Genomic DNA, 19,257 nt, shown 5'->3' with positions numbered 1-19,257 from the left:
CACACACACAAGGGCTAAGGGGTGAAACCATATTTTGGAAAATCACGGTCAACTTCAGACCTCATCAGACACGCATTCCACCAAAGCTGACATGTTTATTCGATGATGATTACCGATCTTTGTCTATACTCCAGCGTCCTGGGACTGATGGTGTGTATCTGTATCAGGCCTCGCACGTTGTGTTATGTCACTATTATTCAAACAGCAACGTGTTTTGTTGATGCATTTTTTTTTGTTTCTTTCGCGCCTGTGTCCTTGGTGATAAAAATCTTTGCAACAACAAATACCGAGTCATAAATCAGAGACGACACGGCGAGCCAGAGGAGGAACAGCCACAACCACAACAGGTGTTAGGAGGAAACCATTTGTCTTCCTGTGAGGGTGGTGTGTGTGTGTGTGCGTCATGGCTGTGTTGTGTGTGTGTGTGTGTGTTGTCTGGTGTGTCATTATAGCCTACAAAGCCGTATTTGTGATCAAACTCTATTTTAATGATCTTAAATCGGTGGAAACCAGCTCCTATAAATCCAGCGTGTCGTGTCGAGTTTCCATTTTAAAATATGTGGTTTAACGAAAAAAAAACAAAAAAACAACACCACATCATCACAAAACTGGATTTAACTGATGCGTAAATGCACCGCTGCTTTATCAAGTCACAACTCAACAACATGTTGACGTTGTTCACACGGAGCTGCAGAGCGGCTGCTGCTGCTGCTGCTGCTGCTGCTGGGTAATCTAGGAACCAGGGGGAATATTAAGCGTCTGAGGCAGCTCATTGACGTCAAGACGAAATGTTGATCTGCCTGATTGGTGCGTCCTGCATTTGGAACAGACTTGCTCCTGCCAGTGTGATGAAAAAACAGAGTTAAGAAAACAATTGCACCAGTGAGTTTGAATGGCTGCCAGCCAAGCGTCTCAGACACCTGGGCTCAGACCAAAAAAAAAAAAACCTCCACCAGTGTTGGAGGGTAAAGCCCCTGCACTTCCACCACTGGGGTCAGAGGCATCAGAGACTGAACCGACAGAGATATTATCATACTCAGTGTTGGGTAGTAACGACGTTACTTTATTCAGTAACTAATAACGTAACACGTTGTTTTTTTTTAATTCAGTAACTCCGTCTCCGTTACCAAACGCTGCGTTACTCTGTTCCTTTTGGTGAGGTTTTACAACGGCACACAGTTCTCATAACATTTTAGCAATCAATAAAGTTTTATTGAATTGAAATTAAGACAGAGCACACTGTGAAAAACAAAGCACTCGATGCCCTGCATCAGTGCAGAACTGAAATGACGGTTAGAGGGGAATTCAATTAACCTTTATTTAATGGGAGCATTGGAAAAACGTTTTAAAGTAACGAAAAAGTTACTTTCTAGTAACTGTGACTAGTAAGTTACTAGTCACAGTTACTAGTTACTTCATAAAAAAGTAACTCAGTTACGTAAACCAAAAAGTTATGCGTTACTGAGAAAGTAACTTTTTCTATTTTTCAGTAACTAGCACAACACTGCTGATACTGCAGCTCCAGGTTTCATTAAAATGCTTCAACCACCACCACCCGGCTCCACTCCACTCCTCTGGAGATGGATGTTATGTTGGCACTCGGGTGGGACGGTGGGGGGAGGGGAGGGGGGGCACGCCGCGAGGTCGACGCTGTCAGTCAGCTGTCGTCACATCCACGTGTTCTGCATCCAAACAGCGACTTCCAGCTCCGTCCAGCTCGGAGTTCATGCAGAGAAATCCTGATTTCTTCTTTTTTTTTTGTCAACAACTTGTCAAGATCTGCTAAGAGCGTCTTTACTGTGGTGTTTTTGCTCTTGCACGTCCTGGAGGTCACCTGTCAGTCAAACACCACAGGGGAGGTCTGAAACATCCACTGGGTTAAAAAAAAAAAAGAAAAAAGTTTTGACTTTCTGGAAGTTGCGCACTCAGTGACTGTCACTGTTTGTTTTAATGACTCAGTTCCTTTCCTGTTTATTCCATACTAACTGCACAGCAGGAAACATATCAGTCCGACGTGTCTGAGCACTTTTCCAGGGGAAAATGACCTAATGGCTTTTTCCTCATCTGTACAGTGTGTGTGTGTATGTGTGTGTGTGTGTGTGTGTGTTCAAACAGCAATACCAGAGAGTTTCAATTAAAATATATTGTGATTATTTTGTGATGAGACCTTTTCAAGTTCTTTGCAAATACCAATCTATCATTTGTTTCTGCAGAAGAATCCAAATGTCTAATCTTTCCATTCGCTTTTTAATTACACTGAATGACTATTTTGCTTTTCTTCATCATCTGTTTGTTGTTTCCTGCGCAGGCTGAGACGCACTTTGCCCAAATCGATCCCACTCACACTGATGCCATTTGTCATCTTGAGAACCACGACCTATTTCTTTGTTATGTTTAGCAAGTTGACTCAAAACAACCAGCACAGGAGGAAAATGTGCAGGTTATTTTTGAAGCACAGGTGTGTGTGTGTGTGTGTGTGTGTGTGAATATTACAGGAAGAACATGTGCCAAAACACTATTTCCTGTTTTATTTTTGTTATCTGGGCTCTTTTGTTGTAGTAAAATTGATTCAGCTCTATTTTAAGACTTACAGTTTTTATAACTTATTATTAAACTTAAAGCATTTTGAAATAGAAAGCAGGAATAATACATTTGTATTTCTTTACTGGATTCAGCTAAAGTCTTGGGTAACACTTTATAATAACTACACACTATTAAGCATTAGTTAAGCATTAATAAATCCTGATTTCTTCATTTATAATGCATGAATACCTATTAGTATGTAGTTTTAACTGTGTTTATAAACTACATACTAGTGAGTATTAATGTGTTATAAATGATGAATTCAGTATGTCATGCTTAACTAATGCTTAACAGTGTGTAGCCTACTTATTATAAAGTGTTACAAAGTCTTGTTTATATTGCAAAAAACTATATGAAATTTTGATTTGACTGTAGGTTAAAAAGACAAAAGCTGCGTCCCTAAATAGTTCAGGAACCACTTTGTTCAGAGCCTGCAACTTAAAACTGGTTAAGAAGCTGTGGTACATTTCAAAGGGAACAAAGGTGTCAACGAGTGGATTATCTATCAACAGAAAGATACTGGATTATAAATGTAAGCGTTGTTTTTCATCTTAGTTTAAAGACTAATATACCGTACAACGGTTAAATCAAGGGCCCTAAAACCTGAATCCTCCATAGACCCAGACGGTAGGCTTACAAGGACCCTGCGTTATCAATATTCTGTTTTAATATAACATTTGTTGCATAAATGAGTAACCCTGTGGGTATTTTATTCCTCAGAAGTGATATTACAAAAATTTATGTTCATGTTAAATGAGGTCGAAATGAAGCCGCTTGATATCTACAATAAAAAATAGTGTTGTATCGAAACCTGAGAAGGCTTCAGCTTTTCATCAAGGCTACAAACAAGGCCTGCAACTGACTCGATGTCTGTGACAGGCTGCAATAAATCCTCCAGGTCTTTTCCTGTCAGGACTTGATCATAGATAGAAAAAAGAAAAGAGAGAGAGAGAGAGAGAGAGAGAAAGGGGGAGAGAGAAAAGGAGAGAGGGAGAGAGACATGGAGCAGCATCACACCGTCCTTTAGGTGGAAGTTAAGCCCGTCTTCGTCTTCGTGACAACACTGCGATTACAGTATCAAATGTTGCTTCTGTTTGGAGGAGTGATGGCAGAGATGAGGAGAGAGAGCCGGCAGCGATTTTCTGAGCTGAGTGTGAGTTAAAGGTGTGTGTGTGTGTGTGTCTGTATGTGTGTGTGTGTGTGTGTGTGTGTCTGTGTGTGTGTATCAGTGAATCGTTTAGTGGGGAGGTGAGGGTTGGGAAACCAGATGTCACTCCGGGCAGGTAGGAAGACAGGTGAGTTTAACAAGCTTCTAGCTCCGAGCTGACAACAACCGTGTCCTCCTGCATGACCCCCCACCCCCTCCCTCCTCCCTCCTCCCTCCACCTCCTCCTCCTCTTCCCCCGACCTTACCTCCCTCTCCTCTCAAACAAGTCTGAAATCCCAGGAATGTAATTATAGTCAAAGCTTCAGGTAGTCCGACTGCCAAGTCTGAGGACTGAAACATGCTCGGTGTGCCTCAGCAGTCATGTACAGTTTCCGTAAACACCCAGGAAATCGACCCCCGCCACCACCCACCCACCCACCGACTGCCAGTGTAACTGGAGAGAGGGGAAAAAAGAAATGACAATAAATTTACTGCTAAATTCGAGGCAACAGTTGCGTAAAGGTTCGAGCAGCAATCTGACCCAGTGACCATGAGACAGGTTCGATTCCTGTAGCAGCAGATAAGACTGTGACTGTGCTGGACGGCTTCCAGGTGTGGATGTGTAGCAGCTATGTGAACATGGAGCAGGGGGCTAATAACATAACAGTATACCTATGTGACTGAAAAAACAGATTTCTGGTCTTGTACATTATAATATCATGAGTAAATATGCAATGAAAGACAATTAAAAACACAAATATCACCTGTCTGATAATGTATAATCATAACAGCTTCATTCAGAGTGTGCTGCTGTGCTACTATATTGGATTAAAGTGTTGTTCGTACTGTATCATACTCCTGCTACACGTTTACACACAATATATAAGATAAACGTATGTTAATAGTTTAAGTTTTTCAATCAGACCAGTAATAAAAATGACAAATCTACAAGTAATAATTAATGAAGCTTATTTATAAGCTTTAATCTTGCTACATTAGCTTATTTTAGCATTTAGTCATGTAGCTGTTTATTCACCAGACTTCCCATAAGCTTCAGCCACTGTTGCCTCAAAGGGGTGAAACAAGCTAGCTGGTTAGCATGCCAATTTCAATATGAGAAAAGAAATAATAGAAACTGAAGCAAAACAAAAGCTCAGACAATGAACAGCTCTTGGTGAAGTTTGATGCTGAACTCACAGCTGTTAATGCTAACCGTAGCCACGTAGCAACAGTAAAACTCCTTTGAACATGTTTCTATGACACAGCAGAGCTACGTATGTTTTTTTGCCTTCTGCATCTTGATAGACCTGAGATGCATGGTTTCCACCTATAACTAAGATAGTCGTGTAAATTATGAATTATCACCACAGCAGCAAAACGTTTCCATCCCTGTTCATGACACAGTAGCATCATCAACATCATGTGAGAAGATGCAGGCCGTCAATCTGCCGTACTCTGGAGATATCAGAGAAACACATCAGTTTTAACTTTATACAATGAAAGAGGCCCATGCAAACTGAATCTGAACCAAGCCAGCTCCTCATCAGGAGGTGGAGGCTGCAGACGAGAAGATCCCCCCCGACCGCCAACTGTGTCCAAGCTTCACGGTGACACCAGCTGGAGTCGACAGAAGATTTGTCACGCGGTCGCAAAGCCTCGGTACGAGCAGTCGACAGGTAGGGAGAGACGGGGAATGCAATCTAAGGAGGTGAGAACAGTGAGGGGAGCGAGTCGGCGGCGACACACTGGACAGTAAACGATACGAAAACTGAAACGGCACACGGCTCAGTGGCCTCCAGCTTCAATAAGCATCTCGCTGTTGATTTACGAGCTCCCCACCCACCCACCACCACCTCCTCCTCCTCCTCCCTGTCTTCATCCAGCTCGCTCCCTGGCAGCGTGGCCCTGACGCACGGCTGACCAGAGCTCGTCGGCTGCGGCTCACCCAGCTGGCTACTGCATTACCAGTTAGCACGCCAAGTCAAATATAATGGCTCAGCGCTCTGTCACACAGTAGACGGAGAGGTCCAGCTACTCTCCATGTCCACGCCGAGCTAAAGGCAATACCACTCATTCCTCCTGGTTATATAAGCTGTGAAACTCTGCCAGAGGATGTGTGGCACAGCAGCTCATGACGCTGTTACAGTATATAGTGTATATTTCTAATATAGTGGTGAAATACTGCTGATCTGAAAGTGCTTTGTTTCCAATTTGCATTGAAAGCATCAAATCTACCGATAATTGTTTGCAAAAAGGTGACAAATAATGACAATTATATCTGTAAGGGGCATTTTCTCCCTCATCTGTTGTCATCATCACACTGTGAACAGCTTATGTTTTTAATGTTTTTGAATGTCATTGCTTCATTATGTTGCATAATAAATGTGTACGATATATTGTTTATAAAAGCTGATCATCTAAAAAGCAGGTTTTAAACAAAAGGCAACTTTATTTAAACAACACAGCCCTCTGAGGACAAGCAGCTGATCGCCTGATTTCTTTTTCACTCTCTGTGAACAGGACAGATTTTCTCCATGGTCAACAAGAGGATCTTGTTTACTGTAAACTGTGGTGATCGGTGTCTTCCTGCCGCAGGAAACACAAACACTTTTGGGGGTTTGTGTAGCCGTAACAACCAGGTGGAAAAAACAAAAACAAAAAAAACACAATCTGCTCTATAAAATAAATCAGGGTATTTTGAAGTGATGACCTTGACTTTTGACCTCTCATCACCTAAATAACAATCGCTCACGATCGAGTCCTTGTGAATATTTGTGTCTAATCTGAAGAAGATCCAGTGGAGACAATTTAAAATAATCTGTGGAAAAACAAAGAAAAACTCCAAGGTACTCTCTCGAGTTAATAAAAATGCCTTTAATTAATCTGGCATTGTCACAATGACATGTTTAAAATGGCTACGACGCGTTTCGGCATCAAGCCTTCATCAGGGAGTCAAAAGCTTGATGCCGAAACACGTCATAGTCATTTTAAACATGTCATTGTGACAATGCCAGATTAATTAAAGGCATTTTTATTAACTCAAAAGAGTGCCTTGGAGTTTTTCTTTGTTTTTCCACTTCCCTTGGATCCTTCTCCAAAGAGCACCTCTAGTTTTGAGAAAGGAGTCCACGTAGCGCTCTTCGCTTTGAACATTTTTTTTTAAATAATCTATGTTTAATAACGAACATTTATAATTGTTATACTTGATATACTTTTCAACATTGTTGCTTGATGTTAAAACTTGAACCCTCCAGCGAGTAACAGAAGACCAGACCAGTGATCATGTGACCGGTCGGCAGTCACATGCAGCGTGTTTGGACATCCACATGTTTATTTACTTGTTGATTTGTTGCATTTGTCCCTGGGCTCTCTCCTCTTGTAAACACAGCATTATCTCCACTGCTGTGTTTGCTCTCTTATCTGTATCCTGTTTTCCCTGCAAACTTCCCCTCGCTGATCAGAGGAGTTTAAGGTTTCATCTAATCTAATTTGATCTATAGCGTTGGTATGTAAAATATAATACCTACGCAGGTGAGACCCTGCCGGAGCTCTTATCAGCACGACTGTGGCATGTCTTTGAATTTTTTTGCGGGGTTTCAAGAACTCAATGGCAAGTGACTGCAAACCTCCATTCCACAGATGAGACACTACACCAGAAACCCCGATGTCAAAGACAACACCTGATAGTGGGGGGATTGGTTTCCCTCTGCATACCTCCTCCAGCTCAACGCCTGGCTTTAGGGCTTGCTTGCTTTTTTTTTTGGGTGGGGGCTGCCTCGTCAGGATCCGAAGAGGAGAGGAGAGTGTGTACTTTCAGGATATGAGCGGGCCCTATAGATAACCTCGACCTGCCCTGGAGAAGAAAATAACGTTGAAAGAAAAGATGGAAACAGCTCAACACCTCGCTGTCCTGAGCAGACTTGATTCAAGAACTGATGAACAGCTTTGAGAGCGCGTGGAGAGAAAAGTCAACGTGTGCATCTGCATGTGTGTTTAGAATCAGTCAGTACGTTCATATGATACTTGAAAAAACTGAATTATTGCCTTAATCCGACTATAACTGGACAACTGAGTGCATGTAAACGCGTTGGTTCGACTAATATTAATATAAGATTAAGACACCCAGATAATGTGATCGATGGAAAACAATTTTCTTCAGCATGTATTCACCTTGATCGGACTGAAACTGGACAATGCATGTGTGCATGCTCCACAACAGTAGAGACGGCACAAAGTGGAGCAGAGAAGGTCAAGTAAAGAAAAAAAAACTGCGTCAACTCAGCGCAGATTCAGTGCATTTCACACATTAAAAAAGAGAGAGAGAGAGAGGAAGCCCGTAGACTGTCATTTGTAGACCGGCGCATCTGGTCGGGCACTGTATTTGAGAATTTTTTAAGCTTTTTTTTTCTTTTTTATTTAAACAGAATTTTTAAAGCTTATTAAATTGTTTATATTCAGTTTTTTACTCGGGGACAGAAAAGGGGGTGTAGGCTATTAACTTATTTATTAAGATTTATTCGATTTTCTCTGTTGCATGTAAACTGGGACAAGGACAGAAGTCTGATTAGACGCCAAAATCAAATTTTGAGCATAGCTGGATTAAGCTGTGCATGTAAACGTACTGAGTGTTCCTCTACAGGACGACCTTTATGTGATTAAGCCTCGAGTGCTTCATGTTAAAGCAAAAGATTTTGTTCATCTGTGGGTGTTTGGACTCATCAGGTTGGACTGACAGTAACTCCAAACTTTGCTGATTTCTTTCAACAGTTCACCAATCAAAATGTATTAAATCCATAATGGTTGAAAATAACAAGTAATCATTTATATTATCAGTTAGACAATCAGTGTTTTGTTCTTTTAGACAGACATGAGGAGGATTGTAAGGTAACAATCCTTCGTCTAACTGAGGACAGAATGAACTGAACTGCAAAATTTATATAGGTTGATTTTGTGGTGATTGACTCATCCATTAATCGACCAATGTCTTTAACAAACAGATATGATCAGACTCTAGTTCTTGTTGTCATGTTGTTATGTTGTGACTGATTGATTGAGTCTAAATCGATGGGAACAACGAGATAAACAGAAACGAGTTCCTGTTCCAGTTCCTCTGTCAAAGATGTCAATAAGTTTTATGAATGGGTTTCTTCTATGTCACAAAACCAGTCTGTCTTTACAACCTTGTTGTGTTTAAACGTGTTTTTGTAAACTATGACCAACCGTCTAGAAGAGGTGACGCTATAAATCAAACTACGAGTTGGAAGTTTAGCGGTGGTGACATAAAAGCCAAGTCACCTGAATGTTGTTATGTATAGCCTGAGAACTAACAGCTTTTTACTTCAAGTTCTTCAGGTATAAGATTTCAAAAACCATGTAGGTTTTCGTTGGTGATGCTTATCGAGCTGAACAAACAAACTCTTTTCCACACTAATACAGAAGTCTATGGAAAAATCCCATTGGCTTTAAGTTAAGGAAACCGGGGCGATGCTAACCTCTGGTATGGCGCTCTATAATCGCAGAAGACATAGGACACAGGACACAATGTGTGAACTGTAGCTCATTTTAATTACGGCTGCCACAGTTGGTCTCATTATCCTGGAGTCTCAACCAACTAAAAAAAAATCATCCGGTTCAGGCAGCTCTTGTGCGAGTGTCTGTTTCAGATCACCCTAACGCGAACCCACAAATCCATACCCACGAGGACAATCATGGACAAGACCCAAAAGAAATCTCTGAAGTGAAAAGAACCAGTATCGTTCATCTGACTTCTCTGGACAAAGTGGTTTCATGAAAGAACCCACTGCTCACAGCGAGAGGCAGATTTTGTAAGAGTAAGTAAGTGTTTCTGCATCTAGAGCAAAACAACCTTGGCTCCTGCACTGTCTCAGGGAAACGAATGGAGGAAACAACACATGACATGTTCATCTGTACACCGACAAACATGTCACACAAAAAAGCAACAATGAAATGTGTGTTTTCGCAGCCGCTGCCAAAGGCACGTTTGCGTCTGGATCGTTTGAAAACGGCCGATTTTCGAAGACCATGGCATGACATTTCTCTCATGGCTGTAACTGTAACTCTTCAAGTCTAAATATACAGTGGGGGAATTTACATTCAGGGGCAAAAGACATACTGTATGTCTCATGGGGAAAGTTTTTTTTCTTTCCGTTGAAAAGTGTATGAACTGTGAGTCACAATGAAGGTCAAAGACAAACAAGATTTCTCTGACAAAGAACAAGACAGATACCGAGAACCAGACCCAGTAGAGATTAAACTCCCAAAACCCCTTCGTCTCAACCGTCACGAGGTAAATACTTCAACCCGACCCGGCCGATCGTAAAGTGAGGGGAGATCGGTTTGTTCTTATTTCTTATAATGTTTCAGTCGACTCGCCTGTGTCCTGGAGGACGGGAGCAGTTTCTCTGTTCAAAACAATGTGAATCACGCGCTGGAGACAAATCTGTCATACAAAGAAGTGTTTGTACAATTACTCCCAGTCCGCCGTGAGATCACGAGGGCGCTCTGTGACACAGCACAGACACGATGCAGGCATCATGGAAAAGCTCAGTAACATCTCTCTGCAGGGAAACAGCAGCGGTTTCTCTCTTGTTTTTAATTTTCATCAGCTGTTGTCAGAAGGTAAAGCTCTGGCCCCAGAATGTAGGGTTACAGATTTGCAGTGGACTTTTCCTGAGAAAAAGTCTGACGAGTTGACTGAATGTCTTGTATCTCTAAATCGGCTGTTTTTTAACAATCGGCCCAAATCTTTAAAAAAAACTTTGCCAAAACAGAAAACCCTGCTGCAAATGTGTTTTTTGTAAAAACAGATTATAGTTAAATGAATTTGGACGCGAGGCAGAGCCTGCTGCACAAGTATTAGGAGAAATTACACTTGGCTGAAGAAACTTCTTCTTATCTCTATTTTCTGTGTTGCATTCACTAGTTTAATGGTTTGTAGTGGCCTGTTGTCATGCTAGTTTCAATAAATCTTTTGCTTTTCCCAAGTGCAAAAAGCAAATGTGTTACTAAAATAGACAGAGCCGTTCACTGTTGGTTTTTTGGCAGCCGCACTGAGTGAAAATTGAATTTTGAATGAACATCTCACTTCATTCTTTTCATGATTTATAAAGAGGTCACAGTCAGTATTTAATGTCATTAATCTCTCTTGTCATTTTAGGGAAACGAGTTTGTAACCAGTGTGTGTTTTATGGATCTGTGACATTCGCAACTAGTTCCGCGTTGTAAATTATCCAGAGAAAAATGCAACCCACCTCCGCTCCGGAGTATTTATCCGTCCGAGTCACGAGGTCATCGAGAGACACGTCCTGGGCCACAGGCATGTTACGGAACTGGAGGGAAAATATTTCCCGTCGGGTCGGAGCATCTGGAAGAGGCACGTAGATGATTCGGTCGAGGCGACCTGGACGCATCAGAGCCTGTGGGACGGAAAAAAGACAGTCATCGTCTGATTTACCGTCGTATTTCACAAAATGTCACACACACACACACACACACACACACACACACACATGCATCTGTCAAGTTCAGACTCAACACATCAGCGCTCATCATCAGTGTAACGGTCTTTGGCTCTGTGAAGGTAACACACGCAAATCCAGAGGAGATATAACTCTTTCTTTCTTTTGCATATGTGGACGCCACGGTTCTGACCTTTGACCTCCTCTCTGCTCTAGCTCTAGGAACCCAATCTTTCTCCACCGCTGCACCGCCGACCGTGTTGCTCTTCGCACAGAACCACGAAAACCCAAATGCCTAAAATGCAAAACTGTGAAATTTCAGTTTTCCACTTCTTGCAGTCGGCGTGGAGACAATGTTGACGTTATCTGATAAACCCTCCACTTCCTACAGATCACATCTCCATGACCCCAAAACAAGTCCTCGAGTACCCAAAGCTGCCGCTGTCTCGCTTGTCAGACGTCATTAAGTGGCAGGCGCCTCTCAACGCAGACAAGCCGACGGACAGACAAATATGCCCTGTCTCCATTTGCTTTCCCCCGGCCTGGGCCCGGGACAGGCTGAGGGCTACGGTGTGGCGCTGTTTGGTTTGGGTTGTGTATCCTGTTTGAACAGCAAGCCGGTTGAAGAAACGGCGTGATTTGAAAATAACAAAAAAAAAAGAAAAAAGAAAAAAAAAAGGCATTTTGCTGGCTGTGGGTTAACCTTCAATTTAACAGAGAAACAAACATCAAGTGGAACTGACAGTTTCCTTGTTGTTTATCTTCTAAGGCTCAGTGAGGTCTGGTTGTAAAGACGGTGGAGCCCTCTGGCTCGGGGCCAGACAGGCCACAGCGGGGCTAAACCCCGGCCGGCGGAGACGAGGCAGGAGACACACACAGACGCAAGCCATGCAGGAGGTCACGTCAGGAGAGATCAGTGAAGGTTGGAGGGACTGGACCAGCAGCCTTTGAACTCTTACACAGTCATCACGCTGCTGTTCCTGCTACTCTGCATGCACAATGCGCCCTTCAGGCCCGACAACATCTTTATGTCTTTTATATACTGCACGTAGACGGAGAGCATTAGCTGTATGTCTTCCTGTTGGCTTGATGAGAACAGCAGAGAAGAACTCAGATGAACGATGTGCCGGGTTCATCATTTAGATTTTGTGATATAATCTAACAAGCAGAAATACATTTATAAAAGTTTAGCATTAACTATTTATACATAACTGTTTTATATCTTTGTAAACTCTTTTTTTTTTAATAAAGGTAATTTAATGATGTAAACTGTATAGATGTTATTGACAGTGATGAATATTTCACTTTTTCCTGGTGTGGACTGACTAAATCATTAACTAAACAACATGGGGAGAAATCATCTGTATGCTTCTAAGGTAAAAGGGATAGTTCAACATTTTGGCAAATTGGCCCATTGCCATAATCCCTATAGTCATAGCAGTAGGTTTGTTACCTTTAATTGTCGGTGCAAGCTATTTTTAGAACGGCAGAGCAGAGCAGCGAGCTGTCTCTGTATTTACCTCGAAAACTCCGTCTTGTAACGTTCTGTTATTATCTCATAGCGTGGTGAATGTGCAGGTCACAACTTGTCCACGAGAGCGTTTTGGAGTTGTTGGATTGTGTATTTGATGAGTTTGATGAGGGAAACCAAGAAATCCCATGAGCCTCCGTAGCGTAGCTCTGAGCAGCTCGCGGCTCTGCTCCGCCGTTCTAAAAATAGCTTGCACCCACAATTAAAGGTAACGAACCTACTGCTATGACTATAGAAATTATGGCAATGGGCCAATTTGCCAAAATGTTGAACTAAATGTTGAAATATCCATGTCAACTTCAACACCAACATGGATGAGAAGTCCTGAGAGCATCTAGGTGTTTGTGACGATTGAGAAACGACGATATAACCAGCAGCTCCAGGTTTATTCCAGTCTCATGCTGCCTTCGCTGCCTTCAAGACCGAACCGTAATGAAACAAAAGTAAGTTTCACTCCTGTCACAGAGAGAGACCATCATCAAACAGTTTTTATCATGTTACATTTGAAGTCCATCTGCTTGCTTGAGTTTTGCCGGATGCAGTTTTAAGAGTTTAGTTTTATGGTTTGCTTCATTTTCCCTCTGGATAACTAACTCCCGTTTACTGAGGCTATGGACACTTTTCCTGCCTTTTATCTGTTGCTTTTTTTGTGTTCCTGTGTATGTCTATGGAATATGAGAGGATGGAAACTGGAGACAAACATTAGTAGCTACCCTTAGGTAACCACAACAGAGCCATGGCTGACAAAGGAGCAATGGATCATGAGAGGAAACGTTCTTGTTTTTCAGGTCTCTGGATTCTTCCACTCATCTGAGGAGAGGGGTCCGGGGCGGTGGGTGACCAACAGTCGTCGTGATTCAAGGCGAGGAAATGATGGCTGCTGGGAGATCGGAGGTTCGAGTGCTGCCTGCAGCCTTAAAGTAAAGTCATGAGGGTACAACTTGATAAAGATGCGTCTGGCAAAACAACTATTAAAACCACACATGTGGGAGTTTGCTGTCATGATTCTTCCCACAGGTTAGCGCTGGGTATTATAGGTGTGTGTGTGTGTGTGTGTGTGTGTCTGTGTGTGTGCACAGGTTGTGGGACTGCAGCCTGTGGTTGTTTGTCACAGCAGGTCGAGCCAGTCGCGGCGGTGCGTATTGCTCTGTGCAGAGGACGTGCCAGGGACACTTCCTGAGTTGCTCTCCCTGGAAGTATCTGGCGGCTGTGTGCCAACACAAACCTGCTGACCCCCAGCTAAATAACTCACACACACACATACACACACACACACACAGACACTCCCACATGCACACTGACAAACAAACACACACACATACACACATGCACGATTCCAGTAAATGCGCTTTGGCTCGGTCCCTTTTGATTTCAGATCCATTTTTCTTGCCGGCTACTTTATCAGCCGTTAATTCTCTCTGCACGCATAATGGAGAAGTTGCTCGTGGCTTCCAGGCGCTCGGGCTCCAAGGGCTCCAAGGCGCTCCCAAAAAGCAGCAGAGCCTCAGACCCTCAGCTTTGAGACTGCTAAACTCATCTGACTGCCCTGGAGGGAAAGAAAGGCTTTTTTTCCCTTTCCTCTCAGCAAGAACAGGGGGCCCATCCATCACTTAACAAGATACACTTCCTGTTCTCAAGGATCCGGGGGTGGGAGAAGAGGAGGGGAGGGGGGGGGGGGGGGAGGAGGAGGGGGAGGAGGGGGCGGAGGAGGAGGAGGAGGAGGTGAGGGGCACCCCGAAAGACAAATACTTGGCTTGGCATGTCGGGCAAGCGTTGACGGGCTCTTTTCGTAACGGCATCATTCCACCTGAAGTCTTGGCTCAACTGGCAAGAAGGCAGGAGGAGGAGGAGGAGGAGAAGAGGGAGGGAGGGAGAAAATAGAGGAAAAGGAGGAGAAGGAGGAGGAGGAAAAAAAAAAACACACCCAGGCCAAGGGGACAACCCAGACAAACCCACTTGAAAAAGACTGCAGGGACCAAAAAACCCTGCAAACAAACACAGATAAGTGGCGTGGGAGACAGCGGCAGCAGCAGCAGCCGGCCGCCATCCACAGAGAGCAGTGGGATAAATTCTCTGTTGTTCTAACATGAGTCTGCATGACGGATCGTATCCACCTTGTTGAACCACTGACATGATAGGCATCATTACACATGAGCCATTAGTAATTAGAAATGCCCCCAGGTAAGAAATACCAAGTAGCTTTAAGTCAACATCGGAGCATTTATAACATCGCTGAAGCTGGGTCACTGTGCAGCGAGGAGAAAGCAAAACCTTGGCCTTCGCCGGATCGGTCGAGCTGATCAAAACACACAGGGAAAGAGAAGAGAAAACCGAGACAAAGAAGAGGAAAAAGAAAAAGAAAAAAAAAAACCTCATCCGCTCTCCCTGCGCCAAGTTTCACTGCCGATAACAACAGTAATCATTCCAGGCATTGCAATCCTCCTCAAGAAGAAGTGATTACCCCCTAATGACAGACGACTTCCTATCTGTGAAGGCCGGTACCTCTCCCTAACCAGCGAGGAATGCTGGGAATCTTCTCCTCGGAGCGTTTTGTTGCTGAGCACATTCTTGGCCTACAGCGGTGGACCTGACCTGCTCTGAGCTACGTCTACAAACTGTTTACAAACGGACGCCCACGCAAAAGTTCAGGTGTCTTATTCTTAGATTTTTTTTTTTCCAAGCTCAGACACGGGCTGCGGATCGGATCGGCTTCGCTGCCTCACGTTGTCAGATCAAATAAAGAAATAAAAAAAACAAAACACAAAGGAAACATTGAGTTCATGATACTGAACATGATGACTAAGTTCTTCCCTGCACATCTGGTGAATTCAACTGTGTTTTTTTTATTTTTTTATTGTTGTTGTTGGTGCTTTTTCCAAAAGTGCAGGATGATCGCAGGCTTGTCTGAGTGAATAAGTGGTTTGCCCCGAGGAGATATGAGTTGACTTTGTTCCCTGCCTCGAGGCACCGACTGTATGTGGTTTCCTAACCTGTCAGTCCGCAATCCTCGGAGGCCTCGGTGAGTCATACTGACTCGGAGATGGGCCACCCTGGATTTATGCAGAACACACACACCAAAACAAAAAAAAGAAAAAATGCAGAGAGAGAGCATGATGGGAACCAGAGAGAGAGAGAGAGAGAGAGGTCAGAGAGGTCGAATCTGAGGTTCAGATTTGGAGAAATTGACACAGGGCGGGCTCTGACTAAATCCTGGTGAGTGTTGGTTGTCTTCAGATTGAAGACACTCTACTAATAAAGGTTTTAGTTGCTGCAAAATGTTTTGACACATCCCATTCTCAACTCAACTTAACTCAACTCAAAATGTATTTATATAGCACATTTAAAAACAACCTTTGTTGCCCAAAGTGCTGCACAACATACAGTACATAGAGTCAAGTTCTAGCAATATAGATAAAAACAGCATAAATCATCAACATAGATTAACAATAAGAGCAATTACTAAAATGAGGTAAAACAAATAAAAGCTATACTAAAAGATGAAAATAACAGGTCATCCTCGGTGTGGAGAAGCTTGATGGCTTGAACCCAGACTCAGGTTTGTTTCTCACGTGGTTTGAGAGGGAGTTTCTGAACTTTATGTCGATTGTGCAACGTGCATCCGATCGGACGAGACCGAACAGGATCGATGCCGTTGTAGTTGTTGCAATGATCTATGATTATATAGAAGTGTGTTTTTATACCGGTGCATCCTGCGAGGAGACGAGATCCTTTTGAGGAATTAAGCTTCACCTGGATTCAGCAGCAGCAGCTTCACTTTAATAACAGAATAAACTGTGTGAAAAGAAGGGGAGGTTATCAGCCCCGCTCTGGTTCAGCTCCTTCAAATCCTAACAAACTATCTCCCAAAGAGTCCCTGAACACCACACCACATCTTTCTAGAAAAAAGAAAAAAAGAAGAAAAGAGAGATGACATAATTTTGGAGGAAGCTGCACTATTTGCAGAGAGACGCCGGACCTGCCTCATGTCAGTCCACAGTTTGATGCCGGAGAGGATCAGAGGGAGAACGGCGGCGTGGGGGAGAAAGAAAGAGTAAATCAGTGTGAGAGAGGGAGAGGGAGAAAGAGAGAGAGAGAGAGAGAGAGAGAGAGAGAGGGAGAGAGAGAGAGGGAATAAGAGTGACAGGAGAGAGAGAGAGAGAGAGAGAGAGAGAGAGAGAGAGAGAGCAAGAGAGAGAGTGAGAGAGCAGAGTTGGCAACCAGTCAAAAACATGTGAGGCTTTCACTCTGGATTTTGCCCTTGAGTCAAACTTGCATCCGGCAGGCGAGGCCACCGTGTCCAAGAACCAAAGAGCTCTGGCGCTGTTAACCCCCTACTGTCCCGCCGAGGCTGCTCGGCCAGGAGGAAGTCAGGATTTGTAGTTTCAAAATGAGGTAGAAAGAAATCATGTGAGCGGGTTATTTCCTCTGGTTTCTGGCATCGCAATGCAACCCAGTTTTAAAAAAGAATTGAAAAATGAGCTAATTATTTAAAGCATTTTCCAGCACATGTGGAGCACTTAGCTGCGTTTCTCTTATTTTTTTTTTTACACTTTTTAAACTTTTAACTTATGAAAATAACATCTAAGCTGTAATATATTTTTTTTTCCCCTTTAACACATAATAAGAATCGTGAATTTACACATACAGTTTGTTTGTTTTTTGGTCCATGTAGCCTCTCCAGGATTCACATACAGACCACAGATGTGTGTGTGTGTGTGTGTGTGTGAGCATAGGGTCATTAAGGAATTACATGTCACACCTCTTTTACCTTTTATGGTGTGTGTGTGTGTGTGTGTGTGTGTGTGTGTGTGTGTGTGTCTCTGTGTGTGAGGGTCAAGATCATATGGAGACCAGGTGAAGGGGCTGAGTTGAGGGGAGGGGAGGAGAAGAAGTAGCAGCAGCTGTGTTGCTCTCTTTTTGGGTCTGGGGGGGTGGAGGGTGTGGAGGAGGAGGAGGAGGAGGTGGTGGGGGGTATACTCACACCCCTACAGCTGCCTTGGGGGCCGCAATAAAGTCCCTGAATCTGTCAAAACAAGCCCAACTGGCCGGTCCTCACACCTCCATGGAAATAAAAATGGCTACTGCCAAAAAAACAGTGGTATTTTGATAGGAATAGGTGGGCAGAGTGTGTGTGTGTGTGTAAAATAGAAAAAAAGAAAAAAAAAGGTGAAGAAAAGCAGAGGAAATTAGACGGAGGCCATGTTGAAATGTCGACTCATTGGAGCCCAAAATAAAAAAGCACTAAAGCGGCTGCCATAAAGTACATGTATGTTTGCTTTACAAAGAGGCGCTTCCTGTGAGCTGTCCACAGTTCGCCGGTTCATTCTACGGGGCCTTTTTGTTCGGTGTAAACTCACCAGGTCTGGTTTCCATAATCTGCCCCAGAGCCATGTGGGCAACCACCTCCAACCCCCCCCCCCACCCTCACCCCCTGCCTCACTCGCTGCTTGGGACAGAAACGACAAGCGACCGACGTTTATACCTTACAGGTGGCACTGGCAGCGTCATGGAATCACATGTTTTATGACACATGTTGAATTAGGACTGTATTAAAGGATTATTATTATTATTATTATTATTATTATTATTATTATCAACTGATCTACCAATTCATATTTTGATAAATCAGCTCATAAATAAAGTTTTGTCTATGAAACATCAAAAAACTGTGAAAAATTGTGCTTCTAGAGACCAAAGTGAGTTATATTAATGAAGCTTTAAGATTTAGAGATTGAAAAACTACGTCTCTAAACTCTAAACGTTGGTTTTTACAATGAGACTGAGCTGAACATCTGACAGAGAGGTTGGCAAACTCTTCTGTATTTAAAGGGATACTTCACCCAAAATCGATAATTCATCAATTTTCTACTCACCGTCATGCCAAGGAAGGGTTTGGAGAACTTTCAGAGTTATCAAAACGCTTTTGGAGTTCCAGGGGGGGTCTGGCTGGCAACAGATTTTCAAATAATGGCAGCAAATAGAGTTCACTTTTGAATTGTCCAAAACACACACTATGAAACATCCAAATACCGTGTTCACATCATACATCCAGTGGTTTACAACGATGAACGAACATCTTGTAGCAAATCTCGCGCAGCCACTGGGAGCTACTGTTACATCAAGGCTAAAAACAAAGATCAAATTAATTTTTTCCGAACAACTTTTTCATGTGGCGGCTTCAGGACACTTGGGTCAGTATGGACGAGCAGTATGGAGGTATCTGGATGTTTCATAGTGTGTGCTTTTGGACGATTCAAAAGTGAGCTCTATCCGTTGTCATTATAGGAAAATCCACTGCCAGCCGGACCCCCCCTGGAACTTCGAAAGCGTTTTGACAAAATACGTTTTCCGAACACTTCCTTGGCATTACGATGAGTAGAAAATTGGTGAAGTATCGATTTTGGGTGAAGTATCCCTTTAATCACTAACTGCAGATACAGGTGCACACACACACACACACACACACACACACACACACACACACACACAAACACACACACACTAATTTAGCGAACTAT

The 19,257-nt window shown here is 43.1% G+C and overlaps 1 protein-coding gene across 1 annotated transcript in view; it reads right to left on the bottom strand.

The window, feature by feature from the left end:
- Positions 1–19,257, bottom strand: part of afg2a (AAA ATPase AFG2A) — a 126,081-nt gene that overhangs the window by 16,123 nt on the left and 90,701 nt on the right. The window contains exon 17 of the mRNA XM_085789221.1: positions 11,002–11,166. Within this exon, the coding sequence (XP_085645347.1) occupies positions 11,002–11,166 (165 nt within the window). The remainder of the gene's footprint in view (positions 1–11,001; positions 11,167–19,257) is intronic.

Source organism: Trachurus japonicus, chromosome 10 (genome assembly GCF_045865225.1).
Source record: "Trachurus japonicus isolate A0001 chromosome 10, Traja_1.0".
In the NCBI taxonomy this organism is placed as follows: domain Eukaryota; kingdom Metazoa; phylum Chordata; class Actinopteri; order Carangiformes; family Carangidae; genus Trachurus; species Trachurus japonicus.
The sequence above is the reverse complement of the archived record's forward strand: the minus strand, read 5'-3'. Positions and strand labels throughout refer to the sequence as shown.